A 25,919-nucleotide genomic window follows, 5' to 3' on the forward strand; every position below is an offset into this window, starting at 1 on the left:
ACATAGTACAGACAAACTATTGCCGACAAACTATTTATAATCACATAGTGGCTGATGTAGGGTAGCTTCACACACACCGTATCACACAGGATTTTCTGCCAGCATATTTTTTGCAAATTGCAACAACGGCCGTATAAATATGAAAAAATACGTTGTGTGAACATAGCCTTAGTATGCATTCACACGTACAGGATCTGCAGCAGATTTGATCTAAATAACTGAACACCGCATCAAATCTGCTGTGGATTCTGTACGTGTGAATGCACCCTAAGGCTATGTTCGCACAACATATTTTTTTGTATTTATACTGCCGTTGTTGCAATATATAAAAAAAATATGCTGGCCGAGTGTCTATAGGATCACGGCCGGAGCATATACGCATAGTATATGCTCCTGCTGGGACCCCTAGCGACGCCGCAAACAACTGACATGGTAGTTTTCTGCGGCCGCTATTCAGTGAATAGCGGCCATAGGAAACCATGTCAGTGCAAACTATGAAGCGAGGGGCTTCGGTCGCTTGATTCTTCGTGTGCTATGGGTAGTTCTGATGTGGGCGTGCGCTGATGCGCCAGTATCAGAACTCTGCGGCAGGAAAGATCATCCGGCCAGTACTGCAGTATCGTCCGGGATGATCTTTGCAGAGACCGCCCGCTCTGTGACCCGGCCGGGTCACAGAGCGGCCGGTCTCTTACGCCATGTGAACATGGCCTAATACTAAACTCTTGCTACTGAACATGTAAGTGAACACATTACAACTAAATCCAGAAAATCACCGATGATGTGTTCTCTAATTGGAGTCTTTCATACGAATGTGCAACTCTTTCCTTCCATAATTATACACAATCCCCAATCTCAGAGAAATATGTGGCCAATGAGCATCAACTTTTTAGCGGGTAAGAAAAATGCAATACGGGAATGAACTGGCTGATCTCTAGCCCTTATACAGGGCAATATCGACCTGTTTGGCTGATTAATTGCCCCATGTAATAGGGCTCATACTATTTCAGATAGAATTGCTATATTTATCAGCCGCACAGGAAGAGTACAATTGCAATATGGAGAAAGAAAGAGAGTTCAGGGAAACATGCGGCTCATCTTGCAAAATGGAGAGAAAAAAAATGATCACCTGCATCAAGTGATATTTTTTGTGTGTGTGTAGGAATAGAAATCAAAAGCAATATCTATATGATCAGTAAACACTGGCCGTATGTTGTAATTCTACACAATGTGGCACAGGCATTAGTGGAGTCTGATAAATGATTCCATTTGTTACTCATGTAGTTCCACGGTCTTGCTGCAGACAGCCAGTGATTGGAGTGCGATACGGGTCAGCTGCACAGATGATGCCATTAGGAAATCAAAGATGAATTGGCTTATACCCTTTCTCAGGTAGATTATTTTCAATAAGGACAAGGTCAATTTTTGACCCAGGGCCACACTTTCTCCTATAAATATAGTGCTAGGGATTGGGGGGAAAAAAAACCTTTATGTTTCCAGAAAGGTTAACATAGCTAACACAAATTTCTTTTTGGAGACTATGGCTCTAAAATGAAAGAAAGCAAATCCCATAGTTGTACCAATATCCTTGATAATGTTTGAGGCATTTTCAGTTATTATTATTATTCTTATTCTTATTCTTATTATTATTATTATTATTATTGTTTTGATATTTACTTTTGGTACTAAACTTTGTGTCACAAATAAAGGACTATTCTAAGCATTAGTGTTCCAAACTCAGTTCATTTGTTTTTACCACTATTCAAATTCATTTTGCACCAAAAAAAAAGTATATCTTTCATTTTTTTTTCTAAACTGGTGGTTATTCTACCCATACAGTTCTTAAAGTGAAGCTTCTATCAATCATGCAGCTTACAGTGTATTACACACTTGGAAACCATTACGCAAGGCTCTATACAGTACATGAGCATAAATTTCCAATGCCACAAAGTCCCTCTGGCCCAAACTTGCCTAAAGTGCCTAGTGTTTTAGTTATCCAAACAGAGTAGGGCACGGGAGGGGGGTAATTAGATGAGATTTACACTGCAATTGTTATGCTGTTTCAGTGGGAGCTGGATGCCAGTAATTGTCTACAGAAAATTTTCTGGTTCAACAGATATATTTACATTTGGAAATGTATGTAAAATGTTAAATTCCAAATATAAGGATTAATTTCAGAGCTAAATTATGTTTTACGCAGTGGTCTCTGGAATTTACATTTATACTGTATCTATGTTTGACTATCACATGTTAAGGATACCTTATTTTAAGAGGATCTATTGCTTATCTGCAATAATAAACTTGCATTAGATATTGAATATTAACATAATCTTAATGAAACAAACTAAATCCTCAGCATATGAGATGAGCTTAATCTTACAGTGTGTAAGTCATAAAAAGTCTGCACTCCACAGGACATTCTCTTAAATGGGGTATCTACCTTAAAAAAAAAGGTTTTAAAAGGGCCTAAATAATTAAAAATAATAACCCATCAGTAACTTACTTCTCCCATCCTACCATGATTCTCTGTTCAGGCCCAAGTTAGGATTCCAGTCTTCTTGCTTGAGCAGATGTCACATGGTTGCCATAGCCAATCAGAGGCATCAGTGGCCTGGGGTTGTACTTCAGGGATCTCCACACAGTGATGGAATCCATGATGCCAGGACCTCTGATCCCGCTGGGTGGCCACAGTGGTAACATGACATCAATTCTGGCTAGAAGAGCTAGTTGCTAACTGAAGCCCGAAAGGAGAATCAACTCGGGATGTAAGATGTTGGTTAGGGGGCATCCACACAATATGTGCGTGGTCTGTAAAGCTGTGTCACTATAGTAGTGCAAAGATTTAAACAGGTTTTGAGCTCCCGGCATCATGATGAATGAATGATGAATTTAAGAACCATGCCGTTAACGTGTGAATGCCCCGCTACTGATGGTTTGTTAGGGTCCTTTTTGTTTAGGGTCCTTTTAAACCTGCCAACACATGTTCAGCAATTCCTGGCTGCCACACTCTCTGTATATACTTCATTAAATTGATATCTGTTTTAGAGTACATTCACACATACAGTATCATGCTATGTTCACAAAACGTAATCTGAAATGATCATCAGATGATCTTTGGCGCTGCCAGAGCCGCTTGCTCCACAGTGTGCACTGACATTGTTTTCTGTGGCCGCAGAAAACTGACATGTCAATAGTTTGCGGCGCCACTAGGGATCCCGGCTGGAGCGTATACTATGTGGACAACGGCCGTGGTTTTACAAAAATATATGTTGTGTGAACATAGCCTCACAGTGGAGCATCATAGGCTTTAATGGTAGTCAGATTTGCTACAGATTTCAGTGCAAGAAACTTGCAGGGTAAAATCTGTTGCGATCCGGTATGCGTGAATGTGCCCTTAGACCGGGTTCTCACTACATATGACACTGAGCATTCTGTGACCCGGTCATGTCACAGAATTGCTGGTGTCAGTGAAGTTTATTTGGGCCGGTACTGCAATACTGGCTGGGATAAATTTAAATTCTATTGAATTGGGATGTGGGCACATCCATGTGGGCCCTCATCCTAATTCACCATTAAACACAATGGAGAGTGCAGCCAAAGCCGCATTCTCCATTCTGAGATGGGTCAGTTTTTACTGCGGCCGCTAGTGATCCTGTTTGGAGTGTAAAATATGAATATACACTTCGGCCAGGATCCGATTCATTTTCAAAGCAATATATGTGCAACAATGGCTGTGATTAATATAAAAAATACATTGTGTAAACATAGCCTTAAACTGGATTGGGAATGTAGCAGCTAGGAATTGGTGAACAGTGGTCAGAGGATCCTCATTCTTTTTTAAGTGCCCTAGGGTTTATAATCCTGATCTTATTATCCTCATGATAGGCCATAAATACTAAATTGGTGGGGTTATGACTCTCTGTGCTTCTACCTTTCAGCTCATGCTGTTCATTTAAATTCAATAATGCTGCTACTAAATTTGGCACCACTGCTACTAATAGTATAGGGACTGCAAGTATTAACAGAGGCAAAGATTGAAAGGCTCACATGTGTGGGGGGTGCCCCTCAACAATCTAGTATGGCCCCTCCAGTAACATTTTACAAAGTAATGATATATAGCTATGCCATGCTGCCATTCTGTTATCTGTAATGTTAAAAGGAGCTGTCTTGCAAACAACACTTAACTCTTAACAACAGTAGAGAAGGTTTGACTGCTGAGACCCCCAGAGATTTTAAAAATGGAGGCCTGCAGCTTGAATGAGGCGGTGGTCACATGTATCCACTGCCCATTCATTGTCTACAGGACTGCCAGAGATAACAGGGAGCTATACAAGGCTCAAGCGGGCCTCCACAATGAACTCCACTGGTGGGCTTTATTCACCTCTTTCTGACACTGCATGACAAATTTAATTCATAATACATTATTTTTTTTTGTGTGTAAATGTCTATTTTACTAAGCCTGAACTCGAAATAAAACACAATAAACATGGTTCTACTAAGAGGACACAATGTAATTCTGATTACAAAACTTTATAGATGAAAGATGTTTTCCGATTATTCCTTTTACCAAACAACATGGTTTATTTGATTGCCAGCACAACTATACTGAGAACAAAGCTCCTTTCCTGATACTTTATAAATGAAACCAGATTAGAAAAAAAGCATTGCGCTTGGCATTTAAATGAGAAAAAGGTCCCTCAATGACAAACTCAAATCAGGTGTTCCATTAGTGAAATATATTGGCATCCAGTGGCAAAATACTAAAAGAAGAGGAAGTGGTGTTATTTAGGAAATATCTACATAATTAAGTGACCTATAAAATGAATGTATTACAATGTTTGTTCACGTTTTCATATACCTTTTTCTGCTTATTGTCTATTATTGTCATGAGCAGTCTTCAACTGAAAGTGTACTGACCTCCATCAATGTGTTATATTACTGTTAAATGATGGTTTCAACATGCAACATATGGAACATATTGACATGGTACCCCCATACAGATTATCAAACCATTAAGCCACACTAATATCCTCTAGTCAAATATTTTCTTGCCAGGGTTAGTTCTTTCAGGTAAGTCCAATTGCCTTTTAAATATTGTTGCAATTTGCTTGCCCACAGGTAAAATATGCTTTTAATAGACGTAGGAAGTGAAGCCTTCGAATATAATTTCTTCTCATTATTTTGCAATGAATCAAACATTTTGCTGTATATTGGATTTAGAGTTGAACCATGTTGCACTGTAATGCATTTTCAGGTGTCAGAAAACTTAACAGATCAAATATAAGGAGCACTGAACCCATGTTTCCCCTGGTTAAAGCCTAAACCTTTACAACCTGCTGAAGATCTGGAGCATAAATGATTATATGAGTGAAATATACGGTATGTTTGCTGCACATATATCTCAAAAAGATTGCTATTTAAATCACATGGAAAATATATCTTCCAATACGTTCCAGCTTCTTACACATCATTAACTCCAGAAAGGTGTCTGGCAAAGAAACACAAGCACTTGTAAAACTGCAGACATCCACAGTCTTCCATCCTAAAAGCAGTAGTTGCACTTTCATGGTCACAGATATCAATATGACCTTGAACAGATACAGTATTTGACAGTTATGTAGGCTAGCTTAAGGGGCAATCTATTCTGGCACACAATCTACAGGAAATTAAGAAATAGTGTAGTATACTCTTTTCAGTTTCCTGGCAGTTGTTGGAAGTTTTCTCAACTCCTTAAAGTACAACTCATTTTGCTTTCGGGGGAATATGGATTTTTATTGAAGAGATCTAGCTATGTATCAAGTTTTACAGGCAATGGTCTACTGGAGAGTCAGTTTCCTTCCTCCTGGAAAAAAGATAATTTGCATACTTCTTTTTCGTGAGCATTGCCTGTAAGTCTCCATACATAGCTAGATGTCTTGAGTAAGAATCAGTAACTCCTCAAAGCCAGCTAGTACTATATTCTAAACTGAAGCCCATCAGGTTTACCCATTTATACTAACCCCAGCTGATCCAGAGGAGGGCATAAGCTACTCTTACAATGGCAGGGAGCAACTTTCCTCTCCTACCCTCGCTGGCAATTGCAAAGACTGCAGAAATAACTACATTTTAGTGGAACCTTGGACCTTCTATGTTAATACCAGTGGCCATGCATACTGTGTTTTACAGTCGTAGGTGCTAATAAAATGTCAATAGCTGCTAGCTGACAGACACCGTGCACATGCACTCTTAACTCAACTTAAGAAAAGAAATCACTGGTGCTGGAATGAGTTTCAATTGGATGTAGAAGTTCAACATGCCATATTGTGCTCTCTCTGGCAAAATAAACTGCGGATCGAGAGTCAGAATACCCCCATACACATTAGAAAGCTGACTTAACTGAAATCAGGAGGTTTTGCCACGTTTTGCCTAACATTTAAGTCATCTAACATTCCTTAAAGCTATCCATACATTCAGCCATAATTAAATCCTGGGGTCACACGTTCCATAACTTTAGTTTGGACATGAAAGTATTGCTTTAGAACTTTGTTATGAAATTGCATTCTCTTTAACTGGGCTGTGGCCCCACAAAAAAATAACAACATATTGGAAAGTATATTATATATACATTAAAACAAAAAGTAAGAATAAAAAATACAGCACTGATAATTTTTTGATCTAATGTCATGAGTATGAGTATGATCAGCTTGTCAGGACTGGTATCCGCAGTACACATCTGATAATTCAATATGCTCTCTGTATGGTTCTGCATTCCAGTCTTCGGCAGTTTTTATCATCCTGTACACTTGTAGGGGTCTCAAATGGTCACTCCCACATGAGCAATTGTAGAAGACACATGCTGGCTTCTAATCTATGTTATTTTACTTTACTCCCTTCTGTTTCTATACATTGATTTACAGACATAACTTCTGGGAAGCATCTGAATTCCTAAATGTGTTTTAAACAGGTATTTAATTTAAAACATAAGCATGCAACACATGCTATTTGCTATAAATGAATTACTCATATGTAGCTCAATACCTTCTTACTCAACCATGGTAAACTAATGATGTAAAAATGAACTACTCATAGAAAGACATAAATACCTTCTTATTCAACAATGGCAAACCAATAGTTCAGATTATATCAATCAGCCATGACACTGAAACCACCTGCAAATATTGTGTAAGGTCTTCATGTGTTGCCGACACAGCTCTGGCCCCATAAGATCACTCAAGGTGTCCTGTGGTATATCACACTAGCAGCAGATCATGTAAGTCCTTTTTGGCAGTGGAGCCAATTTGAATTGGACTTGTTTTACAGCACCTAAAAAATCTTCCTAGTGTTATTGAGTACATTATACTGGTAAAAGAGGTGACTGTCAGTAAGGAATACAAATGCTGTAGAGGGGTATTCTCAATCTGCAGCAATGTCTTGGTATGTTATACAGTAGAAAATAACAAAACAATAGAATTGTCAAAAGAACAACAATGGAATTGCCAGGACCCAAGGTTTTCATGTAAAGCATTTCCCAGAGCGACATCCCGTCTCTTTGGGCTTACCTTTTTCCCATGGTGCATCCCTGTGCCATTTGTTCCTAAAATAATTGAGACACATGCTCCTGGCTGTTCACATAATCTAAAATATAATATTGGACTAGGCTACCTTCTTCTGTTGGACTTGTTAAAGTTGATAAGATGCTTACACTTACCAACTTCTGCTTCTAACACATTAACTTCAGGAACTGACTGTTTACTTGCTGCATAATTCACCTTTCAATGGTTTTATTGTTATGACTGATTGGTATATACATTGTCATTAAATCGACAAAGATCATTTTTGTTTTCATAGTCAACGCCGCCTAGGTGTAATATGCATGTCCTCTTACCTTCCTAAGAATGTCTGCCCCAAGAACAATCCCAATATTAATTTTTAGTAACATAATATTTTTAAGATTTATTAAATAGAGTGTTGAAGTTTTGCTATATATTCTTCAAACCCATATATGCAAAAATGCTTTAAGATTCAGCCCAACCATCCAATTCTAATCGAAAAGAGAAGATGCATTGTTACTACAAACATGCATCCATATTGGCTAACATAGGTGCATGGTGCATTAGAGCTTAATAAATATTAGCATAATAAAATGATTGTAGGAGTAAAGAACATGTATATGTAAAGAAACAGTGTCCCTCCTGCAACCCCCAATCAATTTACTTACTGTAGGATGAAAAATGAAACGCACTGATTGGAAGGGATAACTGTTTAAATTCTCACAGATGGCCAGTGACCAATACATAACCAAAGGTTTCTTTAGAGTTAGGCATACATGGTGGGTAGACACACATGGTAGCTATGTAACTTATTACATAATGTTTTCTCCCAGTAGAGAGCCATATAAAAATGGTGCTCTGCTAGCTGATTCCTTGCTTATTCCTGCTGTCATGCTATTTTTCCCTAAGAAAAGCAAATATTCCAACTGGGTAATAAACTACAGAACTGAGCTTATGTCAGCTAGGACTGGAGAATCCCTCAACACTCCATTTGGGGCAAGAATCATTTTGCCATTTCTATTGCAGACGACAATCTTACCAAATACTACATTTTACTGCATCGTATACATTATTTATTTTGAATATCAAAATCATTGAACGTATTAGATAGATATATGTTTATTTCTCTTTTGGATCTGTTTCACAGCTGGAACAGTTGTTGGGTGATGGTTTGACTCTTTTAAAGCCCCAGGGGTGTCATAAAGGTCTAGAACCAAGATCTGTGATGTGAAGTCTCAAGTTCAGTGCTCCAGGTCATTTTTAACAATGTAATGACAGCAATAGTTATTCCTTGATGGCCAGGCTCTTTGCATTTTAGGGCTTCTTGACTTCATGTAAAATATGTTTTCAATTTTATATTCATCCAGTATTTTTTTTTTTTTTTTTTAGATTTAACTTTAGTATTATACCAATAGAAAGTGGTGTCTCTTCCTGAAACAATTTCCACCCCTAACTTCATGTCTGGATGAAGTAATAAAAATATAAAGGTAACATATTCATGTACCCTGACAATATTTTAAATTACATATGTCATCTGTGTATTGGGAAAGCATGAAACCAATCCCTGGTTCTGAGACATACTACTTTCCTGGTTTCAGAAAGGGCATAATCTAAAGGAAACTGCACTATATAGTTTTCCTTCCAGTATGATGAACCCCTGGGACATGTTTAAAGGGGATGCCTTAAATCATAATAACAAGGGTCAAACTACTGTGCACATATAACTTATAAGGACTGATCACAATGGGCCTGACGTCTTATTGAGAGATTCTGTCGCTGTAGATTGTTACTGTACATGACATCCATTTACTCAGATGGCTGTCTATCTTAAGTGACAGCACCCATTTGCTTGCCTTAACAACCGCAAAATGTGATTTCATGACCTGTGCCATTAGCTGTCCCCACCTTAACCTTAGCCTTAACAAGCACAGTCCCAGTAAATAATATTGAATCATCTGCTTATTGAATTAATTCTCTTTATGAAATATGCAAGTAGAAGAAGAAAAGTGCCAAAAAGTCCTTCTGGGGACCAGCGCTGCTCCAGAGAATTCACAGCCACAATGTAGATGAAAGAAATGTTGAGTTTATTGTAAAAGCACAGGTATAACGCGTTTCAGAAGCAGCAGCTTCCTTCATCAGAAAATGTGCCTTTTTTTCCCTCCTTCTTTATGAATTAGAAATTCTTCATGCACATACAAACACAGAACAATACATCACTACTTGGTGCAAATCATTTTCAGACAGCCCTTCAGAAAGTTCATCTTTCATTTGTCATGTGAAAAACTTGTCAAATTTACCAATGGCAATGGTACTTGTAATAAGTGTAGCATTTTGGCAAACTTAAACCCTGATATAAGCAGGTTTTTTGAAAACCTGACAATCTTAGTAAATGAGGGCCACTGTTTCTAAAGTCCCATAAAATTCAGGCTAGCTGGGCCTTGTGTAAATACTAATGTACCTACTGCTGTATGTCCATGGTGCTGCAGTATCCCTATCCCCTCTCCACATCCCTTTAGATTCACCACAGTAAAAACAGCTTGGTACCTAGTGTAACCCTATCTTTGCTGTGCTGCTGCTGTTTCTACCATTTCCGCTAAGATAGCACCTTGCAGCCCCGGTGTATCAGAAACCCCTCCCATTCATTCTGTAGTAGTTTACTCTGTAAATCATTCCCCTGTACAAAGAAGCCTGTGTGGTGCACTTTCACCAGAATAATGTTATGCCATAGCAAAGAGGAGTATGTGTTGTGATTGGCCAGAGAAGTAAAAGAAAGTCTATGCTTGTGTACTACTGGCAAACAGCTCAGCTCTGGTACTGCCCCCTAAAAAGTAGAGACAATGAGAAAATTGTCTTGTCACCTCTAACAAAACAATGCAAGTTTAAAAAAAACTTTTAAAAAGTTTAAAAAAAAAAAAAGCTTGAACTTGAAGCTGCACTCCAGGACAGAAAACTTTTTTACTTATCTTCAGTAATATCATATGATTGTTAGACAGCCATGCTGATCACTCCACTACTAGGTGCCTTTAGTTCCCCGGTACAATGCTGCACTCACCCTAATAACTAGCAGTATGACTGTCCATGTTGCACAATAACATCTACATGAATTGGAAATCACTCTCAGCATGTATCTCTATGAGACACTCAATACGATTTTCAGAGATGCACTGAGCCCATAGGCAGTCTCTGTGGAAATTGGAGAGTAACCTGGGTGAGTAGGATGGGAATGGCCCTGCACTGGGAACTGAAATTACCTTGTGAGAGAAGTACTGTTGCAGTATCATGTTACTGTCAGGGGAAATAAAAACGTTTTAGATTTTTTTTCCCAGGGTGGTACATTTTTTAAAAGGGAAATTAAACTGTACTGTAAAGCAAAAAAAGAAAAAGAAAAATCTTTTGTGTTGTAGATTACCATATGAAGTTTATAGGCCATAGCGGTTACGGCATTTGGTGGGCAGACACAAATAAGTCTAGCCGCAATAAAAAATAATTATGCCCACTGTGTCTTATTGTAGTGTTCTAGTATACATTTATTTCTATATCAACCTAGATACTATTTCCAGTGATTCGTATTAATAAAAGACCTCAGAAGTTCATTTGGCTAAGTCCTTTAATTTACAGTCTAAAAATATGCTGAACTTTTATTTAGGCTCAGAATGAACCATTCCAAATATATATCAAGTGTTCCTTTTATAGAGAGCATAAAATTATAATGTGCCTAGTACACACATTTCCATATTGTCACCTTCATATACCTCAGACAACTACAGTATGTATAGCCTGATGACTTCCACATGTTTGGCTTCTGGCTGAATAGTTTGCATGAGCAGTAATGCTGCTAACACACATTGAAACAAGATTTCAGTTTTGTCATCATGGCCTCAAATTATTATTCAGGCTGTTAGGAAAATATTTCAAAGCAGTTTCCTAGTCCTGAAATTCCCACTTAACATTTGTTGTGGTTAGTTTCACCTCCAAGCTTTTATTTGAGTGAACCTACCTCTGTCAGTCTAGCTTTCACCTCTTTTTAAATGAGCCATGTTGGCTTTATGTCAATGTCATTTATGCTTTCAGTTCATTTACATTTGGGGCAAGCTTACCAAGCCGTGAAACTTTAGGGTGCCTAATAAGCTGTACAGCGGCGCCTGTTCACGCATTCATATTTCAAAGGAATTTTTGAATTTTATGCTGAAATAGCTAGAAGGAAAGGCAACCTATAAATCACGTACCAAATTACCAAGTCTGTCATGCAGATGCAGGTGTGTGGGCCATGTGAGCATCAATTGTTTTCCCATTCCTCTTCTTTTTAGAAGTACAGTACATAAAATAGAGGAGCCTGTACATGCAGTTTTCTTCCCTTATCATGTGCTTTTATATGATAGATAAAGCATCACATTTCTAAAACATGAATAAGATATATTATGTCCATATTATATGGTATAGAGACTATATTGGGACAAGCACAAGTTATTAGAAAACTGGTAGCAGTATAGGGGTAGTATTAATGCTATACTTATGTAAATCTTGGTGAGTTGGGATTGTGAAAATATATAATCTATTTATCTTTCTATCTATACACTATCAAAACTATAATGTACTACACTGGATATGAAGTTTACTGCATTTCTATGAGCAGCTCATGCCAAGACGGTCAGATTGAGCAATGTGACACAATGTGGCTCTGCTTGATCTTGGTGGATATACTATAAGGTCAGTGTTGGACCACAATTACAAGGGATGCCTCTGGGATTAGTTTGATAAGGAGTATAGCAGGTAGTTCCAAATTGGCTAGTGTCTCTTTAGGTATTATCCTGTTGTTTTATTTTAGCTGCTAAATTGTACCTCAAGAGGAATCAACAGTCCTTCCAAGAGAAGAGTATGACACATCTGTTCTGCTCAAAAGCTATTTATCATGGTTTTGTAGTGGCTGTGACTAGCCCAACAGCTTAGAATAGAACATTTCCCATAGTAGCATATTCATTTTACACTATACAATTTTGTTTTCCTTTTTTTTTATTACATCTGCAAATGTCCTCTGCACTGCAGCACACTTAACTCCCTCCAAGAACTCTGCAAAGGCACATACACATCAAGTCTGTATCTTGGCAGCATATACATATTTTCACTTAGGCAATAAGCCTTCCAAGCGTGACATATTGTCTTTTCCTCATTCCTGAGCTGAGAGGTTTCACATTTTCCTGTCACCACTCATAATGTGGCATAATGGAATGATACAGATCAAAACATTATGCCAGTGGAATGCTTTAAGGAGATCTATAGGTATAATTCAACAAAAGTTTTTTTTTGGACATATATTGCTTTAAAGACCACTACAGTAAATGGGAACATCAAACAAGCTCTTTCCACTGCAAGCAAGTACTTAAAAAATTACATTAAAAGCAGCAAGGAAGCACGGAAAGGCAGACAAGAGGAATCTATGTCTGATTTTATCTCAGCTGCTAATCTCTTTCATTAGGATACGTACACTTAAATAATGGAAAGGCGTCACTCACATTCCCTGTCAAATGGTGACAGACTATAGAAAATCCTGTAGGAAACTGACTGCTTCTTCCTTTAACTGCCTGAGGTGAATTTAAGGGTTAGAAAAACAAATGCTACTGAAAAATCAGATGATTTCTTTAACAGATATAGTATGTAGGTAAATGTCAAACTGAAAAGCATCTGGAGGGGTCATGAATCTCAGTTTTTTTTTTCTTTTCCTACTCAGTGTAAGGCATAAAATAAATGAATCATATAGGGTAATACTGAAGATTTGAGAAAAGCATAGAAAAGTGGAATGGCAATATGTATAAAATTAATAGAATTACACAACAAAAAACAAATAACAGGGAAATCTATACAATAATGATCAAGTATTGCACCTAAAGTACCAAATATGTAGACCCTATAAACGACAATCAGACTGACAGAGACTAAACTGAAGTGCGGAGTCTAAGAGAGCCTCTGGTCTTCACCCTTGACTCCTGCAAGGTCGTTTGAACTTTGCTGCAGGGAGGGTTCCAGGTGTCGGTCGTAATGGCAGCTGTGTAGTAACCGGATTAGAATCAGGAATTCGTAGAGGCTTAAGTCATAGCCAGTACAAAGCAAGTTATTGTAGCCAGGAGAGCAGTCAGGAACAGTACCAGAGGATCAGGTGGTAGTCCGAACCAGACATGTAACCAGGAGTCAAGGAGATAATTATGTGTTCAGAGATGAACCAGAAAACTAAAGTGATAACCTGATGTAACAAATAGAGATGAGCAAATTTACAGAAATAATGAAGAGCTACTTAATCTCTGCAAACCGCTCATCAGCCTGCTGCCTTCTAACTCACTGCCTTTCGTCTCTGGGTGCTGGGAAACGCAGGATCCAGTCCCGGGAAACTGGGAGGTTTCCCAGGACTGGATCCAATTTTCCCAGCACCCAGAGAGGAGTGACAGAGAGTGGCATGGAGTGGAAGTGAGTTAAAAGGCAGCAGGCTGTTGAGCAGATTTTTTAGATAACGTAGTGCTTTGCTTCGTTTATACTGTTAATTTGCTCTTCTCTGGTAACAAATAATAGAACTACAAGTCCCAGAAATGCTAAAGGCAGAAATAAGCCGACACAAGGAATTAAAAATTAAAATGGAGGCATGATGTATAAGTCTTGATGGCATCATCAGTATGTATGCTACAAACCTGTAATTAGTTTCTATATGGCAGAGACAAAAAAGGTGTTTGACATGGGTTATTGTATACACCCATATTAGTTAAGATTCGGATAGGGATCCTTTAGGGAACCCTCCAGCTTTTGCAAAACTACAAATTACATCATGCCTGGACATGATGGGAACTGTCGCTATACAATAGCTGGAGGGCCCCAGGTTACCTATCCAAAGCTACTGTGAGATGGAAGCATTAGGCACATATGTATGTTTAATCTCAATGTTACTTTTGTCAGTTATAGGGTATATTTAAACAATGTTTTTTTAGGTTTAAAATGTGGCCATATTTTGATAATTACAGCAGTAAATAAAGAGCATGATCATTATTTACAACCATAATGATTAAAATACGGTTGTAGTTTTGCCTCAAAAAACTCTGAATGAACATACTTATACAGGGAGATTTATCAAAGGGTGTAAAATTTAGACTGGTGCAAACTGCCCACAGCAACCAATCACAGCTCCTCTTTCCTTTCACCAGAGCTGGAAGCTGAGCTGTGATTGGTTGATGTGGGCAGTTTGCACCAGTCTAAATTTTACACCCTTTGATAAATCTCCCCCATAGACTTCAATCAGGGAAACCTTTCAATTTTCACATTACATTCTTTAAAAAAGATAGAATTTTGATTTATTAGGAAATAGAATGTGAGGAATACTCTAAATGTTTTCACATAGAGGGCAACAGGTAACAAAGAAAGACATCACTGTTCAGTTGCAGAAAGGCACATGTAATGGTTCCCTTAAAAGGGAATTTGTAACCAAACCATTTTCTTTTAGGACATTTACTTTTTATGATGCATTAGCACAAAATATTCAGTGCACGTTTGCCCTCTAGACAAAGCCAAGAAGTTAACATCACCCCCTTAGCTCTTTACGTCCAAGTTTCCTCTTAATATAATGGCAGCGGAATATGCTACAGGATTTCTTTGAATCTTTCTGAATAGTTAAAGGATCATTGTTGTTTGGTAGAAGGCTATATAGTGAATATTATTGCCACTAGTAGTACAAAATTTGCTCTATATTTAAGATTTATTAGGATACCTGGATATTATAATGTAAAGGGACATAACCTGGTGACAACTTTTCATTAAGACTTCATCATTAATATTTCACTAAATTGAAACATAAAAATGCCTCATAGTTGATACAGTACTCAAGATACTACAGTACCGTTTATGGCCATAGTATTTCCGTCAGTCTTTTTACAACCCCATTATAATTTTGCCCCGTAAGTTCCACTCCTGATTTGATCAAAAGAATGACGGAAATACTATGTGTGAACATAACCTGAGTACAGTATTTTATTATAAAACCCAAATACTTTTAGGAAATCATCAAGTCCAATGGATGTCTAATAAGCAGACTCTTGTTATCCTTTTGACAAAAATGTGGACAGTTGGTAAACAGAAGTTATTGGAAGTTCTGTCAACTTATTTCTACATTGTGGGAAACTAATAGCCATTTCTCTCCTTATAACTGGAAAGAATTTTTTAGTTACCTATAACTTTCTTTTAATATTATGTTTATTATTGAGGCTACCGAACAACCATTTTGATACTTTTGACCCAGTGCTAATATTATTCGATTGATCCAGTGTTTAGCTCCTAATTTAATGCATCATAACAAATATTGTTCCATAAATAGTTAAAACCATGTTTTTGAGCAAAGCTTTTTAGTTACATTTGAGAATTAATTTTCTTCTTTCAAGTCTATAACACAGAAGTAGGAAAGATGTCTAATAACAGTACATTTTCTTAAGTGTTGTCTTGTAATGGTGCTGTTAAATCATGTTTTCAATGCACTGAACTGAAAACTGTTACTGTGTCTTATGTGCTTTTGCTAGCTGCAGAGACACGTTACATGTATTTATTTAACTACTCAGTTCTTCCCAATTAATCTCCATGGTAACATAGTCACAGTGCACTAGCTGTGGAATCTTTCAGATATGTTTATTCTTTGAGAAGTTATTAATTCCAGTGGCTTTACTTCAGCTTCAGTCTAATCCACCCCCTTATCCAAGCCTTGAGATGTGAATGGTTTTATATACTTTATATATATAATAGAAAGTAATTATTTCAATATTAATGTCATTAGATATGTATAGATAAAAATCACATAGCTACTTTTTTTTGTAAATAGATGATGATGTTGGCTAGAATTCCAGGCTCCAGCGCTAGGAGGGGTCGAAAGTAAAAAAAAACACTGCTGATCTCTATAGGAGTGTGTGGATCTGAAAATCACCCACGCACCCTGACACCTTATCCTAAACAATATCCCAACAAATAGAGCACCTTATAATTATCTTGTGGACGCCTTCATGAATAATTATGATACAGACCGTTTCTTACCATTTATGGTAAAATGTACATTATTTCTAATAAAACTGCTGAATGTAAGTTTTTGGAAATAAAACTCAACAGCAAACTAAATAATTTAGTATGGTACTTGATAGGGCAAACAGGAATAGGTAACAGTGTGGCAGATAAGAGTCCACTTTGCAAGTAAAAATAAAAGGCAAAGGATAGGGCATACCGATGTGTGGAGCTTTATGGGTCATTTATGCTCCACTGGGAATTCTGGGAGGATATGCAAAACAGTTCTCGGATGCCGACATTTAGAGGTAGCTTTTCCTTCAATTCAATGTTCAGTCTAAGAATCCTTAGAACATGACTAGGAATTTAATGCGAAAAGTCAGAAACTCCCCAGAAAGATCACTTACCCATCTGTAGACAGCTGATTTGGTGTTTGTTGCCTCCCATTTTAATCCAAATCGAAGCTAAATGATAATGATTAAAGATGAGCAAACCTGGAGCATGCTCGAGTCCATCCGAACCCGATCGTTTGGCATTGGATTAGCGGTGGCTGCTGAAGATGGGTAAAGCCCTAAGGCTATGTGGAAAACATGGATATAGTCATAGGCTGTATCCATGTTTTCCAGACAACCTTAGAGCTTTACCCAACTTCGACATTTTTAATGTAGAATCTGAGGCTTCACAGAGCCTCTGCTATTTGTTATTATTATTATTATTATTATTATTATTATTATTATTATTATTATTATTTTTAAATACATTGGTTTATAACTTGGCACTTCATTCTTCATGGGTAAACGTATTTACGTATTTGAGTCACATATCTTCATTACAAACATTACAATGCATATAAAGCTTGGTAGCTTACAATGCCTCGTGTTTAACTTTACACTCTTAAAAGAACATATAGGTCTCAGGTGTCACACTGGTAATGGGATATTGTAAACTAGAAAATTTTATGACCTTACATACTTGGTTTAAGGATCTAACATTTTATGCCACTTGGGAAAGAAAAATGAAAGTCAGCTGATAAACAAAGATGAACATAGCCAGGAGCAAAATTAAGAAACAGTACCTCCAAACACCTCATGGATGTCAAGTGGCAAGAAAGTAGCTGCTGATAAAGGAATTCCATGTTTAGACCCCCTGCTCTTAAAGGATCAGAGATAAAGGCCAGAAAATTCAGGCACAAGAAATGCAGTTTCATGTTACTCTATCTTGGTTTCATATTCTCTACCTTAGTCCCAACACATGAGAATTCTGTACTGAAGTGAGACTGTGAGATTGGTATCTTACAACATAGAAAACCTTTTATCTGGTAAATAAAATGAACAGTGTATGCTTAGAAAGAAAGGGGCATGACAAATATTGAACATAATGGGCTATGTTCACACACTATAAGAGACCGGCCATTCCATAACCCGTCCGGGTCACGAAACGGCCAGTCTCAGAAAAGATCATCCTGGCCGGTACTGCAGTAATCTTTAGGGTCTCAGAAAAGATCATCCCGGCCGGTACTGCAGTGATCTTTAGGGCCGCAGAGTTCTGATGCGGGCGCATTTGTGCGCGCCCACATCAGAACTCCCCACTGCAAACTATGAAGCGAGCCGCTGGTGCCGCTCACTCCATAGTGTACACTGACAGAGTTTTCTGTGGCCGCTATTCACTGACTAGTGGCTGCAGAAAACTGACATGTCAGTTTTCTACGGCGCCGCGAGAGATCCAGGCCGGAGCTTATTCTATGTGTATACGCTCTGGCAGTGATTCCATAGAGGCCACGTAACATATATTTTTGTATTAATCACAGCCGTTGTTGCAATCGGCAACAATGGCCATACTTTTAGGAAAATATATGTTGTGTGTACGTGGCCTAAGCATGTAAAACTATATGCAATATACATTTAGTATAAAAATGCTTTATTTCTATTATTAGGTTTGTATTAACTTGAGTTTGGGGGTTGACTTGGGTCTGCTAGCAGCTTTAGCACATGCAGGGCTCTTTGACATCACATGACCCGATAACAGTAAACGATTATTGGCCTTACTTGGCTGATTACCTACCGTTCAGTCCAATGATCGTTCAGTGCAATAGCGCATGTTGAATGGCCATAATCAGTCTTCTGCGTGTCACTCCAAGTAATAGGAGCAGTAGCAGCAGACTACCACTGACTTCAATGCCCCCCCCCCCTTTTTTGTCTTTTCATGTAATAGCACAATACAGTGAGCATGGAAAGAGGGAAGTGAGCAACGAGGTGGAAGTGAGAACTGAGCCGACAGTTCAGGGCTCACTTCCCGAGGGCCATGTATTACGGTCTTTACACCAGGACTAGGACAGGAAGCAGTATTGCTATTTACTGTATTTAGAAAATTGCTAAGCTGTGGTGGTAAGGTTGGGTTCACACTGTGTTTTTGCAATCCGTTCAACGTATCCGTTTTTTAATTGGTTACTTTTAACGGACAGAAAAGTATAGTCAACACTACTTTTGTGTCCGTTTTTTTGGGAAGTCAATAGAAAAATGGATTCAAACGGATGGAACACAACTGCATCTGTTTTTGCATCTGTTTTTTGCATCCCTTTTTTCCATTAAACGTATACGTTAAACAGACTGAAAAAACGCAGTGTGAACCCAGCCTTATTTATTTATGTAAATCTATGTTCATTTTGGGTGGGTGCTGCCATTAATTGGGTGCTGCCATTAGCCAACACATGCACATTTACAACCAGATAGCTGTCAATTACTGAGCATAACCGCTCACCTTACTACATATTTCAAAATGGGTAAAGATTTACGTTCATAAATGATAATTAACATCAACATATTACTCAATTTTTTAGTTTTGTTTAGATTCAAATGTCAAAAACCTTAAATAGATTTAAGTTGCATTGTTATGCTTTTGCTTACAGATAAGAACATATTTTTCACTGCTTATACGCCATTAGTTTCTTTCACAACTGGGTACATTCTAACCCCTTCCGCCAGTCACTGTATCAGCACCATTAGTTTTATTGGCCAGTATGCAAAGCTGAGCCTAGACTGTCAACTAAGAAGTCATTATTGCTCATTTCTCAGCAGAGAGAATACTGAAGTTCATGACTAGTGTTGAGCGAACTTGTCAAAATGTCCAGGTTCAGCAACGTTTGGCGTATGATTCCCCATGGCAGCAGGAATTGGACACCTCCCTAGGGAGTGCTGGCAAACATGGATACATCCTGTGGCTGTATCCATGTTTTCCTGGCAGCCCTAGGGCAGCATCCATCTTCTGCAGCCACAGAGAATGAAACGCTGAGTGTTCGGGTTTTAATAAAGTTGCCAAATCCAAACATTTTGACAGGTCCGCTCAACACTATTCCTGACTCATTGACAGCTACGTTGTGGTGACTGCCCCTTTGCTGTCCATAAACTGCAATTATATTCAGACACTGGCAAATGGGCAGTAACAACTGCTTAGTTATAAATTGGGTGTGAACCTTGTCATTAAGAACTGAGTGATGGTGACTCTAAAACTAATAGAGCTGATAACTGGTAAATGGGGGAAGGGTTGGTTAGACGATGTGTAGGAAACTGCAGAGCAGAGGCTAAAAGTGTATGCTAACAGCTGAACATAGGACATCACAGGTCCTATTTAATAAGGCTGCGACACAAAGGTTTAACTAATCAATATCACAAAGTTTAATAGCTGGATTACAGAATGTACACAGAACTTTTGGTGACTTACTGCCACCATAGGCTCGGTTAGGAGAACCAGGCCTGCAACAAGGCAGAATATGCTCAAGTGGGATTCTTGGCAGCAGTTCTCCAAACTATAGACATTAACAGACAGCCACTTATATAGTTTTATGTGTCATGAGGAAGATAGGACAGGAAAATTGTGATTACATAATATGCAATGTCTGTTTATTTGTACTAAATATCCTGTAGATGTACTCCTTTAATACAAAATAGTCTTAAAATGAAGATGTTTGTGTATTACTAGCTAGTGAGAACTAAAATTCAGTATATACTGGGAATAATATGTTCAATTTTCTCAGTTCTTTACATTGACACGCTAATCAGCAGGCATTCAAATAGACAATATTATGATCTGTTATTAATGTTCACATTACTATTTTTAAATAGAAATCTACAAATGCTGGGCAGGCTTTCATTCGTTGTTAGTTTTTACACTCTGATTCTTTGTATAAAATTGACAGATGATATGATAAAATATACGCATTCTTTTTCAAAACTATTGAATAATTATATGTTTAGTAAATATTAAATGGTTAAATAAAAACACAGCTATCTCGTAGTTATGTCCACTGCTGTGTAGTAGAATATTGAATGCCAATAACTTGTAAATTTATGACAAACCACAAACTATGCTCCTAAAACATTAAAGTTCCAAAATAAAATGGAAGCATTATTTACTTAAAAATTAGTATTAGCTAGTCCAAAAAGGTACTGAAAGTAATCTCACACCTCAGCCCACTATAACTATTCACAAAAGTTAATAAAGACTCGAATGGGCAATCAGAAAACTCTTGAAAAGAACCATCCTCACCATTATATTTTACCTCAATCATAAAGCACAAGACTTGTTTAATTGAACACTGTTAAACAAAGAGTTAATAAATAAATCCATCATTCACTCTTGTCTCTTTACAGGACTGAAGCTTTACAAGAAGAAAGTACAGCTATTCTATATTCAAAGGGGCTTTAGAAACTGAGACTGAACTAAAAATGTCATTGGAAGTGAAAATTTACTATCTACCCACATTTGCATGTCCAAATGGAGGAACCAAGCTCTTGTTGAAAATAGGCCAATATTCCATTTTGCTGACATGTTGAGTTGTGTGTGTCATGTCTCCCATGTAGCAGAGCATTGTGAAGCCTTATAAAGTAAACATATGGTTAATGTCTAAGCCACAAGATTTGCCTATGGTCCCATTTCATTTTAGTTACCTCAGTAAAACTAAGTGTGCATGTTAACTTTTAGCACTCAGACATGTATTTGGCAGCCTGAGAAATGACAGAGCTGCTATAGACCTTTGAAAACTAGTGACCATAGGAAATTAGGTCTGGCAGGGATTTAACCCTTCATGAATCACCCTGGAAATGTTTTTAGAACAAGTGTTCTACGCATTTCAGATATGTTTGACATCTAATTAGTTTAAAAAAACACGAAGCCAAAAAGTACTATTATTCCACAAAACAAAATACCTACAAGCAGCAACAAGGTTCTAACTTCAACAAAACAATTCCTTAAGGGGATAGAAAAGCTTATTGACAATGCCATCGAGTAACAAAAGGAAAACAAGGACAAAGTGTATTCTTTTACTCCACATGAGTCTTCTCCATTTGCAGACTCTTGAAAAAAATCCAAGAGCTCAATAAGAAGGGCCCTAAACTAATTGTAGGATGTATGTAATAGAATTTACCTTCAGCCTGGCCTGTAATAAGTTACAGGAATCCTTACTTCGCATAAGACAGTTTAGCCTCCTCATTTACTGTCTATTAAAGCAAGATCATCCTCAAGTGGAATTTTATTGCGTACCATTTTATTGCTTTCATACCTTTTTTTCAGTATGAACTGTTTTATTGAAGGGGGAGTGACAGTCTGTAAAGAAATGCCCTGAAAATCAGCAGAAAATTAGACTTCAAGGAGTTTACGCAATTAAGGCTCATCTCATTATATGTGACAGTTTTATTACTGGTGGCCCTGGTTAACACATTTGGAATTAACAAGGAGACAAGTGTACAACTTTGGATTAGCCACTTTGCAGCTTATATTTGTTTAATTGTAGTTAAAAAAAAAATCATAGACTGCACTGAACTTTAGATTGTAAGCTCTTCTACATATCTCTTGCTTAAATAATTAGACCAGCACACGTTATTCTTATTACTTACCTCCACAGTTTGCAGATCTATAGACGATATCTATATACAAATAATATAAATATACAATATGTACAAGATAACACAGATTATACAAAATATGTGATTGTAACACCTACAGGCAGTTATTTCTCTGGCATGAAGTGTGAAAACAGCATTCTGGTCTCACAGATGTGTTTTTCACACTTGTGTCATATCTTCCTCTGCCTGAGAAAGCATGCTGATACCACAATAAAACATTTCCTCTAGCATAGGATTTATATTATATGATCAACCCAGCCACAGAGAAAACTCTGCCTTCCTTATAGGAATCACATACACACAGTATACTTCATTCCAGCCAGTGTTTCCACTTCCACTCCAGCTCTTTTCCCCCCTCTCCATATTTTTCATTTAATGACCCTTATATGTTCCTATGTTCCATTGTGTGCTAGAAAGCAAGCCAGAAATTGTTTCCTCACTCAGGGCTGCAGTATCACTTCAATCCCAGTTATGGCATGCTCACCTTTACAGCACACTCATATATTACCACTGGCTACTTTTATTCTTTCCAGATTGAACATGGTTATAGTCTTTATGTGATCAATCTCCAGTGAGTATTTAGTAAATAACGAGCCTTTCCATCAGAGCTGTTTACCAAGGAAATGAAGTGCAACCCTGCACACACTGGCACAAGTCCCAAGTCTCATAAACTACATGATATTAATGTCCCTAGGTGACCAGATGACACAAAGCCACAGCTCTAAGCATACTGTAATGTGTACTGGATACAGAGGAAATCGTGTGCAATGACTTATGGATTTCTTACATCCCATATAGTACCATATCAGTAGCATCAATGCCCTATTCTTTCATAAAGGACCCTGTTCAGCCACGTGTGAACACATATAAACTTGTGCTGCAGTTAAGAAGTGAGATCATGCAGGAATTGGCTTACCTCTGTAGGATAATTTGACCCTGGGCACGTTATTTTTGACATTCTGACAGTTCACCCTTGTTGTTATCGATACTCCCAAGAAAAGAAATGCAATCCCAGTAAAAGAGCCCATGCTGAGGTGCAGTCAGTAGGTCCCTTGTGCAGCCTGGTGCCCCTGCTGCAGTCTTGCTTCAGTACAGGGCTTCTTACAACTCCGGAGAACAGGTGACTTAGGTCAGCCTCATTGCAGCAGTCTAGGGAGAAGAAAACCCCTCATCTCTCCTCGAAGAGCAGGCAAAAGATGGGAAACTTCAGGGATCTGGAGGAAGAAGGAGGCAGCAAGCACTGGAGAATGAGGCACAACTGTTGTGTGGAAAGCAGAAAGGAACCAGTGCTGCAGTGCTGGAGCTTAAAGATCCATTTGTTTCATAGGAGATCTGGTGGAAGAAACTAATCCTGTGCTTCAGTAAGTGTGTGGGAGCTGAATGAGTGGAAAATGCACAGAAAGGAGCCCAGAGAGCAGTACTGCTGACTTTTCCTGTCCACATGCAGAGAGATGACACAGGATCTCCCAGACAGGTTTTCCCTACTACAGCAAAGGCATACTGACAATGGGAGAACAGGCAAGCTCAACCCACTGCCTTTCCCTGCTGTCAGACAACACATGCAAAAACCATCTAGGAGAGATGAGAGGAGGGAACAGAGACCTGCACCAAGCATGTAGAAAGCAGTGCAGCCACTCACACATATACCTTTAAAGGCACAACTGCATGAGTTTCTGCAGACTTGGAACTTAGTTGTCTTGTCCATCCTATAAACTAAGCCTCACTCTGCATTTCATAGACATGAAAGTACTTCAAGGGCATCTCCATAAACTTTATGGGATCATGTAAAATCGAGTCTTAGTTGTGGGAAACCTGCCTCTATAAATATTGCGTATACATCTCGATTATTCCGTCATTGCTCCAATAATTACTATGTAATATGATGTATTAGCGAGGGCTTTACTATATCTTTACTATATCACTATGTGATATTACTATATCATATGATGTAAAAGACACAAAAAGCATAAACTGTATTACTAAAGCCACATTTGTGTTGTTTCAAGAAAGTGGAAAACGTTTTATTCGAATGTGTGAGTCATTATGCTTTATTTATCAGAAATTATGTTCCTCAAAATGCATATATATTAGGCTTGAATAATAATAATAATAATAATAATAATAATAATAATAATAATAATAATAATAATGTAACACCCACCCCCACCCCCCTCTTTTTTAACATCTGATGTGGAAATGATACTTTTATTATATGACCCCCTTCCCATGTCTTTCTAAGGGACACATTTCCTGCCAATCCTGGTGGGAATTCTCTAGTTAGTGCTCTATTCAAGACAAGAATCGCTCTGCTGGGGATTAGAAATCATATTTGCTGATTCTCCACAGGATTCTAACAATTCAAACATATCTAGACACTTGCAGCCTCCTCTAAATCCCTTGATTATTTCATTAGTCAAATTACACTGGTCTTAGCTCCCTCTGCTAGACAAGGAAGCAAAAGGTTTGCAATAATGTGTCAAATCCCCTTTCAATTGAAGAGATACAATTTTCCATGCTATTCTTCTAGTCAATTACTCCTGTAAACATGGGAAAAGTGAGCCTTTCACAAACAAGATAGTCAAAGCACATTAGACGTTTGCCCTCTAATATGTTTCAGGCGAACAAACTGCAGGGCTTTGAAATCACGTAATCTAATTGCAACACCCTGTAACCCTCTCATGTCAATGCATGGAGAAAAAACCAAAGCTACAAAAACTTTCACCCAGGCGGGTCACATTTTTAAAGGGGCATAATTGTGTGATTTTAATTAATCAGTGCTAGAGTCTACTACTGTAAAGGCTTAATTTCATGGTGAAGGAAAACCCAGCGCATCCTGTCGTCAGTGCTATTAATGGCTCGCTATAGTACACAATAGGGGAAAATGCAGTGTTCACAAACTCTTCTGCTTCCTGGCCCATACTCATCACTCCCACGGTTTTACATCTGCCAAATTCAACAATTCTATTGATCAGTGAAGTTATTGTGAAAATAAAATGGACGTTGGAAGAAAAAAAATGTTGATTTTGGTGATTCCCACACTTGTTATATTTAGACTCGGAATACTTTCATGCTTCAGGCATTGGATTAAAGGTCTTCAATGACAAGAGGCTCCTGTCTGCATTGCAGGGATTACCACAGACATTCACTCTGTAAAGGAATTCATGCCATTTTGAGATTATTTGCTGCATTTGCCTAATTAATTTTTCCCCTTATTATTCAGAACGCGGTATATACAACACAAATGATGCTCCGTTTCTGGCGTGAAGCTGAAAATACCACACTGAATATGCAAATGGGGTCATTTCATTCTATTAGAGCTATCATGAAGTATGGTCACCATTCACAATTCTCTGCCACACAATAGTGAATCAAAGAATCTGGAGATGAGAGTCATTTGTTCAGTGTCTAGTACATAATTACTTGTAGCCTTAACCTTTCCAAGTGTGTGCATGTTCCTGAAACAAATACTACGCAGAGCTTATGT

General features: G+C 38.0%; 1 protein-coding gene across 1 annotated transcript in view; it reads right to left on the bottom strand.

The window, feature by feature from the left end:
* The window catches only part of SEMA3A (semaphorin 3A), a 200,898-nt gene extending 176,926 nt beyond the window's left edge, over positions 1-23,972 (bottom strand). Inside the window, exon 1 of the mRNA XM_069978371.1 lies at positions 23,352-23,972. Within this exon, the coding sequence (XP_069834472.1) occupies positions 23,352-23,463 (112 nt within the window). The 5' untranslated portion in view covers positions 23,464-23,972. The remainder of the gene's footprint in view (positions 1-23,351) is intronic.
* Between the last annotated feature and the right edge of the window lie 1,947 nt (positions 23,973-25,919).

The sequence above is a fragment of the Dendropsophus ebraccatus genome, chromosome 1 (genome assembly GCF_027789765.1).
Source record: "Dendropsophus ebraccatus isolate aDenEbr1 chromosome 1, aDenEbr1.pat, whole genome shotgun sequence".
Lineage (NCBI taxonomy): Eukaryota > Metazoa > Chordata > Amphibia > Anura > Hylidae > Dendropsophus > Dendropsophus ebraccatus.